This window comes from Balearica regulorum, chromosome 19 (assembly GCF_011004875.1).
Source record: "Balearica regulorum gibbericeps isolate bBalReg1 chromosome 19, bBalReg1.pri, whole genome shotgun sequence".
Lineage (NCBI taxonomy): Eukaryota > Metazoa > Chordata > Aves > Gruiformes > Gruidae > Balearica > Balearica regulorum.
In genome coordinates this window covers 12,753,153-12,762,457 of record NC_046202.1, presented here as the reverse complement: position 1 = coordinate 12,762,457, position 9,305 = coordinate 12,753,153, and the positions used below count along the sequence as shown (strand labels likewise).

At 50.2% G+C, this 9,305-nt stretch overlaps 1 protein-coding gene across 6 annotated transcripts in view; it reads left to right on the top strand.

Annotated features, from left to right (window-relative positions):
* The first annotated feature begins 917 nt into the window (after positions 1-917).
* The window catches only part of BAZ1B (bromodomain adjacent to zinc finger domain 1B), a 50,272-nt gene continuing 41,884 nt past the window's right edge, over positions 918-9,305 (top strand). For 3 of the 6 annotated variants that reach the window (XM_075771732.1, XM_075771727.1, XM_075771733.1), the window contains exons 1-2: positions 918-1,210; positions 7,638-7,754. In XM_075771732.1, the coding sequence (XP_075627847.1) occupies positions 1,098-1,210; positions 7,638-7,754 (230 nt within the window). In that variant the 5' untranslated portion in view covers positions 918-1,097. Of the gene's footprint in view, positions 1,211-1,408; positions 1,896-7,637; positions 7,755-9,305 lie in introns of those variants that run through there. The other 3 variants (XM_075771728.1, XM_075771729.1, XM_075771730.1) reach the window with 3 other exon arrangements.

Below are 9,305 nucleotides of genomic sequence, written 5' to 3'. Positions count from 1 at the left end.
CTCTCAATTTTTTGTCTTTCCTCCTTTCAGAGGACCAGCACCCAAGAGGTGCCCAGGCCTCCAGCCCCACCGCACCCAGAGCCACCGTGGCAGCGGGCAGGGCGTTTGTCGCGCACCTCGGGACCGGGCACACCGGGCGCCACGCACCGCCCCCACGCCGGTCCCTCGGGGCACGGGAGCCCTCCCCGGCCCGTCACCGCGGGGCCGCGACCCGGACCTGCGCGGGCTGGTGCGGCGCCGCTGAGTGCCGGGGCCGCTCAGAAGAGCCCTGGCCGTCGTGCAACGGACCAACGGAACCAACGGACCGGCGGCACCGCGCCGCCCCAAGGCCGCGGCCTCCCTCCTCACCCGCCCCAGGGCCCGGCCCGCCAGAGCCGCCGCTTCGCCTCCCGGCGGAGCGGAGGGACCCGGCCCACCGGGGCGAGCCCCAGGCTGAGGAGGTGCTGAGGGGATGCTCCAGCTAGGGCAGGGCCGGGCCTCCCCCCCGGCTCCTCGGAGCGACCGGGCCCGGTGGTGCCTGAGGGGCAGCGGCCACCGCAGAGACAGAGACACCGCCACCGTCCCACAGTGCCCCGCGCGCCCCTGCCCCTTTAAGAGGTGGTGGGCGGCACGAGCCGCCCGCGGAGGACAAAGCCCGGCGCGCGGCCCCGCCGCGGTACCCGGATGGGTGGGGGGGCGGGGAGCGCCCCGATTGGCCGCCGCTGGGAGGGGGCGGGCGGATAACGGGGACACAAAATGGAGTCGCGCTCTCTGCCACTTACATAACGCGACCTCTCACCTCGCGCGCGGTGCAAGCCAGCTTGCTGCGCCGGCGGGCGGGGCGAGGCGGAGCGATTGGCGGGCCGCGCAGCCAATCTAAAGCCGGCAGTGACCCTGGCCCGCCAGTAGGCTTCTGGGGACGCGGCGAAGGGGGCGGGCCCTGCGGGGCGGGAGGCAGGTTCGGGTGCGCGCGGCGAGGCTCGGCCCGCCGCCCGCCCGGGAGGGGGAGGGGAATCTCCCGCCATTTTTCAATCCTCCCGCCCGGGTCCCGCCGCCGCCGCCGCCGGGGTCGTCGCGCGGATCCGCCGGTTCCGGCTGGGACCCCGCCTCGTCCCGCCATGGCGCCGCTGCTGGGCCGCAAGCCCTTCCCGCTGGCCAAGCCGCTGCCGCCGGGGGAGCCGGGGGAGCGGTTCGTCATCCCCCACACGCAGGAGGCCTTCCGCACCCGCGAGTATCCGCTCGGCCCGGGGGGACGGGGACGGAGCGGCGGGGGGGGGCTCTGGCGGCGTCGCTGTCACCTGCCGCGGCGGCCGCCCCCGGCCCGAGCGGGCCCGCCGCTGTTGGGCGCGGAACCGGCCTCCGCGGCGGCCCCGGTCCTGCCGGGGGGCGGCCCAGCGCGGTGGCGGGGGGGGGGGGGGGCCGGCGGGGCAGAACAAAGCGGCGACGGCAGGGCGGGCGGTGAGCGGGGCCGTTCGGGATGGGCCCGGCCGGCAGTACCGCCTCTGCCCGGCCCGTGAGGGGAGCCCGGCCCGCGCTGCCCCCGGCTCGGCCCTGGCGCCGGGGGCGGTGGTTCCCTGACGAGGTTCCGACCCGGTTCGAAGCGCGGTCGCAGGCGGATGGAAGGCCGGGCGGGGGGGGAGCGGGGCCCGGAGCGCTCTGAGGCGGCGCGGCCGTGGAAAGGAAGGTAACGGGTAAAGGGAGCCGGCAGCTGTCTGCGCCTTCCGCGGATACGGCCGGTGTGGGCTAATTAACGCAATTAGCGCAGAAGCAGCTCTCGAGGGGTTTGAAGTACCAGTTTGGGGTGTGTGTCCCGTGGGTAAGGGGTGGCATCGACACTGGAGACTCCCACGAGGAGTGGAATGAAATAGCAGCAGAAGCAGCTTCGCCTGTGGAGAACCCAGGTTTTCAGTCTGACGGTGAGTATCTTCTTCTGGGCTGCTTTTGCATGTGAAACATGGTTTGTGGTTTGTTTTTTATTTTTTATGTGATTCCACGAGAGTTGGCGTGTTGACAGTCCTTGAGCGGCAGGGAGTGGAGGTGGGAAGGCAGATCACTGTCGCAGGCGATGTGCAGCCACGAAGGCAGAGTTCTGTTCCGGTCCTGGGTAGGGCCGGAGGGACAGCACGTCTGCGGTGAAACCTGCAAACTGCTCCTTCAGGAGGCTGGCTTGTTGTTTGCGTTACAAGGATCAAAATCGGAGCAATTGAGGACTGAAGGAAGGACTGGAAGTGAGGTGGGAAATACACAAATATGCGAATATAGGAATATATGTTGGAGATCTTGGCAGCACGGAAGACAAAGGAACTCCAGATCTTATACAGACCCCTGCATTGGAGAGTGTCTTGTTACTTCAGTGTGAAGAACAGCCATTGAAAGCTCCTAGGAAGGATTACGTAGCTTTTGAAGAGGAACTGCATATCTGAGTGCAGATGGGCATTGCTGATGCACTCAGCCTAATAAAATAAGATTGGGTAGAGTGTTAGATAGTTGCTTTTTAACAGTATTTTAAATTAAAGCATTCAATCTGTGACTCAAAAACCTGCTATGGTGGTACGTGCAAACTGAAAGTAGCTCAGTCATCCATCTGACCAGGGAGAGACCTGTTCTCTCTTTTTCCCTACAAGGAACGATAAGTGATCAAAAAGACAGAGTTTAGTCCTGATTACTGCTTTTGTAAAAGAAGATGTGGCTTTAAGGTTCATCTGTCTTGTAGGAACAGCACAGAGGAGTTATGGGGGCACCTTCTGAGAGCACCAGTCTGTTGGTATTGCTCCTGTGGATCTGTGAGTAGATGGAGGGCCTGTTTCTGTAGACACTTCAGTGGTATTAAGGGAAAAAAGGGACTGTTAATCATCGTTAGAGGGGATGGTGTTAGCTGCAGGGTCAGAAGGAAAGAGGAAACCAGTGCAAGCACTGAGGATCTAGAGGGATGCTTTTCTCTTGGAGAATGTACTGAATGGGATGTCTGGGAGGAGGACAGCCTAGCACGTTCTAGAAAGTTCATCTTGGCAGATAGATGTCATAAAGCTAAAAAGAGAAACTAAGTAATGTTGGGTTTCTATCTTGCTTTGTTGACTGTGTATAATACAAGCTAGGCAAAAAGTGGAACAGAAAATTGCAAATGAGTCAATAAGTTGAAGGGAGATGTTACCTAAGGACAACTTGAAGGGGTTTTTCTTGGTCACTTCTGTTTATCCTAGATAGTGCAGAGGAATGGCTTTTGTGGATGGGAACAGCCTGCAGAGGGGGCGTGTCAGGAGGAACTGAGTCTTTGCCCAGAGCAGTGCTCAAGTCGTTTATGCCGAGGCCGGGCAGAATATGGTCTCCCGAACTTTTCTTTTTTCCACCTTGAAAAACTATTGACCAGCTCTTCCCCTAAAGGGTGTACAGGTTCTTATACTGCACAGCTGTGACTGAGGTATTTGAAAGACACAAATTCTTAAGACTCTTTTTTTTTTTTTTTTTAAAAAGTTTTGCAGCTGTAGATTGGGTTGAACAAAAAGTGGAGATGGTGGTATCGTATATGAGGGGAGATGTCTGCCCCGTGGGCATGTGTTAAGAAAGCGTCTAGAAGCAGTGGACAAATGGATAGGCTGGTCATCAGAGCTCAGGTGTTTATTTGGGTCCAATATTTCTTGGTAGCCTTATGTGGCTTCCTTTGACTGCCAATTCTCCCAAAAACCTTTTAAGAGAAACCATACTGTGTAGAGCTCATTGCATCCTGGCAAAGCCTTGGGCTTCTCATGTCTGACTTGGAGTGAGCCTGGGTAATTGAGGGGATGGGTGGATCGCCGAGCAGTCAGAGATAGATTTGGCCTCGCAGGGCTCTGTAGGGTCTGCTCTGAGATACGTGAGGTGTCAGGCAAATGCTTCGTGTGTGGTATGATCTTGTCCAGTTTGTCACCTGTGCATCTGGTCTGTGGCACTTGTGCTCAGCATTTGATGTCTACCAAACACCGAGTTTGTTCCCTGGTGAGCAGGTCATCTCTTCCGTTAGCACGTGGGACTGCTGCAGCGTGAGTTCTGCTACACCAACTGTGGTTTGGAAAACTCTGCTGCCAGCTCAAGAGAGGTGCTCGGTTCAGAGAGCTAACCAGCTTGGACTGGCAAGAAGGGACCGTTCCAGCCAAAGCTTTCCTTCAGCTATCCGTGTACGGTTTTTGGAAGCTATGTTGCTTTTCTCCCCAGATAAAACCTTCCTGTCTGTCTTCAGTTAGTGTTTTTGTATGGTAAGCAGCACAGCGAATGTGAGGGATTGGGCCACGTTTGGCATACAAGTTAAAGGCTGTCGTTCTCATCTTCACATGTGATGGCAGCACCAAAGCATGGTCGTGTCGTGCTCTGCAGTTCTGAGAAAATTTTGCCACCCACCCAGGGAGTAGTGTCTTATAAATGTCCCAGCCTTCCTAGTAAGTTTGCCTTCTTAGCTAATACAAGTGGAAACAATTAAAATACTCTAAAGCTATTTTGGAGTTCATAGTCATTTCTGGGAGAGCATCAGTAACCCACCAACAAACTGAGTATCAGCTTAATAGTTGTCTTGTGTGGCGGTTAGCTTGTTTACTCTTAAACATTTTTCTTTTTTAAGACAGTCCCTTGTTTTTAATGTAACTTTGTTTTCTGCCTTTCAACATTAAGTGATCTTCAGTGTGATGCAAACAGATGTGATGTATTAACCGTTACACAGTGGGTAGTCGGCTGTTAAATTAAACATGTGTGTTATTCATGGCTTTTTGGGGAATGTTCACAAGTAGCTGGTGTCCAGGGTTTTTTATTTATTATTGTGTTGGGAATTTGTGGCATTGGCAGCTCCAGCTGTGTATAGAGATGGGTTGGTTATGGCATACCAGTAAGCCCTCACTTCTCCCGAATCAGACCTGCTGAACAGTCTGAAGTTTTGGGGATTTGTTTCCAATCTGAGTGGAAAGGACAAACAGCTCAAACTTTCCATTAGACACACGCTAACTTTGCAAAAACATCCTCCTGTGTTTTGGCTTTGTGCTGGCCCCAGGATTTCGAAGCAGGACCTGGCTTGGGAGCTCGCGGCAGAGCACAAAGGCAGGGTGGGTGCTGTGGGCACGAGTCTCAAGTGCTGGTTAAGGAATGTGTCCAGGGGTCAGTGTTAGATGAGCTGACCAGCTGTAGGTGGAATTAAATTGCGTTTGAGAGGCAGAGCTGAGCTGGACAGGGAAATTGCCATACCTGACACTTAAATTCAGTGTTGATCTGAAAAATATGGATCCTGATATGGTGTGATTAAGCTTGTTCTCATAGATGTGTACGAGGAGGGGAAGATTCTCATGGATCTTCCTGACAATATGAGAAATAGTGTTAGGAAACAATGTATCTTTCAATTATTTTTCAACAGGAGATCAGCATTTATTTGGTCTCCTTGCTGGAAGGAAAGGAATCTCCTCACAGGCCTAGAGAGAAGGAAGTTGATAAATGTAGGAGGGAAGTAGACCATAATTTTATTTCCCAGCTGTATCTCAAATACTTGTTTATAGTTAAGACTACTGAAGGTTTATTAAGGCACTGTCCTGAACTCTGAGGAAACGGGTCTTTCCTTTAGCACTTGTGCTATGGCAGCTTCATACCTAGGTGGCTGTCCACGGATGCGCAGAAGGAAGGCCATGGGGAGAGTGGAGGTGGGCTTGCTGAGTGAAGCTGAAGACTGCTGTTGCTCATATATTTAGGGTCCTGTCTACTGTGAGGATTGAATTTGCTTTTAACTCTTCTTTTTTTGTGGGAAAGGCATAGGAAGGAATAGTATTATGGTTGCAATGTAGTCATTATTAAAGTGGTTAATTGCTGTAAATACAAGGAGGAGTTCTGGTTTCTTGTATGTTTGGGTTTTGGGGTTTGTTTGGGGTTTTTTTTCCCCTCCTAGCTCAGTATCACTACAAAAACTTGTTAAAATCACACTTTTGGTCTGGCCGGTGGTGCTGCGCAGATGAGTTCCTCTGTAAGCTGTGGTTACTCCTCGCCACTGCCCTGTAGCACCTCTGGTTTCTATGGAAACTTAGGCATCTTTGAAACCTTGGGGAGGGGTAGGAATTGGCCAGAGGGCTCAAAACTTAGTGGGGTGATAAATTGTCAGATCGCTGTTCATCCACTGAAGAGCAGGAGACTCCAGAAGCAGGGCACGCGGGGGAACTGCAGAATTTCTCCTTGGTTTTAAGACCTGCTCCAGGTAGAGGGAATACTGTCAGCAGCGGCGGCAGCCTCTGGAGGTGGCTCTCTTCCTGGCTTATATTCTTGCATAGCACCAGTTGCTGTGGCTGTGAGATACCTGTATATCAATGTCCACAGTGCAGCTTCTGTACCTTGTTGTGCTTTACCTTGGGGCTGTGAAGAAATGTCCAAGAAAACTGGCTTTGTTGGAGTTGTAATTTGGTTTTCTAATAGGAATCTTAAAAAAAAAAAAAAAAAAAAAAACCAGATTAGTTGCACTAAAATTTTCTTGAAAGACAAAGCATATGCAGGATATGATGAGCGATTTGCTGTGGCTGGTGGCTCTGCCTTCGCAGGAGCGTGGAGCAATCTGCTTGTTCCCACAGAGACTCTCGTAATTAGCACTTGTGCTGCAGCGGGCTGAGCTGCTGTAGTTGTTACAAGTATGCTTTGTGCTCTGTGCCTGCTTTTCTGCTGGAGAGCACACTGAAGGAGAAGGGAAAGATGCTTTTCTTGCCTCTCTTATAATTTCTCCACTTAAATTACCATCACTAAGCATATGGCAACTTAAGCAGGCTGCCACGGGGTAAATTGGTATGGATTTACACTGTGCTAGGTTTTCTGATAATTGTGCCGTACATGTTCTATCCATAGAAAGTATGAAGTAGCTTATATCTGTTTACACTGACAGTTAATTACGGCTTAGGCAGAATGGGTAGCCACAGATGCATATAATGGAGTAGCTGTCTGCACCGCAGTGACTTGCCTGTGCACCCATTAATCCTAACAGCCAGGATAACTTAACCTTGAGGCTGGTTGTGATGCAGGAAGCAGGTGATGTAGTTGGTGAGAAAGATCTTCGCGTTGTGCTAACGCAGGAGGCTGCTCTTGTTGGAAACCAAAGGGAAGGTGGCCTTTCTATTGAATTTAGTTTCAAAGCTTTTGAGGTTTTTTTTCCTCAAAAGATCGGGGTACTGCGTAGACTTGCAATTTGCATCTAGAGTTTGTAACACCACCCTAAGGCATTAGTAGTAGTAGTAGTTCCCCAACAGTTACTGTTGGGCATTTAGTGGCAGTCCATGCCATGTCTCTTGGCATGTGGCTGTGATACTATTTGTGCTGTTTTTCAATGAATCAGACTGGAAAAACTGAAAAGTAACTTGGCCGTACCATGAAACATTCAGCCATACGTATTTCCCTTGTGCAGTTTAGCTGAACTGACAGTGGTTTGACACCTTCGGTGTGCCAGTGCGGAGCAGGACGGGCGTTTCAGCTGCAGAAAGCTCCAGTGCATCCTGGTCTGAAAACCTGTCAGATTTAATGCAGCGTCTCTGTGGTAGATGCAGGGTCAAACTGTACTGTAGCGATCCTCAGCCTTTATGCCTTCCAGTAGTAAGGGTTTGATTGAATTTGATTGTATTGTGCTACTGTGATTATGCTTTCCACTGCATAAATCCTGTTTTCCTGAGCTGCCGCTTCTACAGAGAGTATGAAGCGCGTTTAGAAAGGTACAGCGAACGCATATGGACGTGCAAAAGCACAGGAAGCAGCCAGCTGACGCACAAAGAGGCTTGGGAGGAGGAGCAGGAAGTTGCTGAGCTGTAAGTACCAGTGAAGAAATTGGTATGTGTCTATCTTTAGGCATTGGGGCAGAAGAGTGGGCTTGGGAATGATAAGTGATTGCTAGTTTATGAGGTGAGGTAAGTAGCTTTTTACTGGCTGTAAGTAGATCTGGGTTTCTGGAGTTGAAAGCAAATAAGGTCCAAATTTGATGCCATCACTAATGCAGTTGAGTAATGCACTTATTTAGTGCTGTATCTTGGTATTACTTGAACGAAAATAGTTCAGCATGTGGTACTTGGCATATTTTAAAGCCCCTGGAGTAATGAGAATTTTACAGAGAGGAAAAAAAATTAATCTTGAAGGAGCTAAGGTAAAAATACAGTAAAAAGAGGCCGTTGAGGAGTTTCATGTTAGCCAGGTCCACAACTGTAATTATTTTTTTCCAGATCTGTATTGGAATCAGTTGTTATACTAAACAAAAAATGTATTTTGGAGTGAGATTTTGGGGATCTGCTGTACTTGAAACAATAAAGAAAAATGGGAAACCAGCAAGAGTCGTTACTCTGTTTAGACCACCAGTGTTCCTCTGGGCGGCTGTGTCCCTGACCTCCGCCTCGAGCACACAGCACAGGCCCCGAGTCCTTGGTTGAGATCCAGCGTGACGCTTGCCATAGAAGTGAATTTTCTGTAAAGGTCCAAGTCCTTGGCTCAACCAACGTATATAACTAACTTTGTGATTACCAAATTGTATTGAATTATGCCAAACAAATGGCATGTTTCTCTGTTCTGTGAACTGACGACTTGGACTTCTTTGACTTTTTTTTCCTGGATTTAAACCGCGGAGTTTGTCAACAGTATTACCTAAGAGGTGAAGTTTTCTGCTGCCTCTTTTTCATGAAGAACCCCCACTTCTGTTTCATTGGCAAAAGAATTAATAGCCTTAGCTGAAATTCCCCATCATTTGAGATTAATCACATCCTTAAAGACAACAAATAAGAAACCTATTTGTTACTAGTCCTAGTTTCTATGAGGGTTGAAGTACTACTGTCTTCAGTCTTTCCTCCCTGGTGTTCTTGTTTGAGAGGAGGATGCAGAGCCAGCTCCATGAACTTAGAATCCCGAGTCAAAAAACACTGATCTAGTGTCGCTCACTTTTGGTTTACAATGTTGTATTGGTTGGCCACTTCTGAAAATGTTAAGAAATGTAAATAAAATATAAATGGAATATTTCTCAATAACAAATTTAGCTATGGTCTCTCTAAATGTGGGGGGGGGGAAAGACTCTGTGAAATGAGATTTTTAGTCTTGTCTCTTTGAAACAGGATTAAAAGCTTCCCAGGCAGTTTGCTGATTGCTTTAGTACCTGGCTCTAGTCTGAATAAAAGAAACCATTTAGGCAGTTTGCTAAAGGGATAAATTTGTTTGTGACGGTTGTAGGACAGCAAATATAGCCGAGGATTGTCAGCAATGGATCCCTGAGTCTGGGAAGCTAAAAGGGTTTTGGAAAAATGAAGTATTTTGTTCCTCCTTACAGTAACTTGAAATGGACTTTACTCTTTAGCCAGAAAGCTTTATGCAATATATTTCTT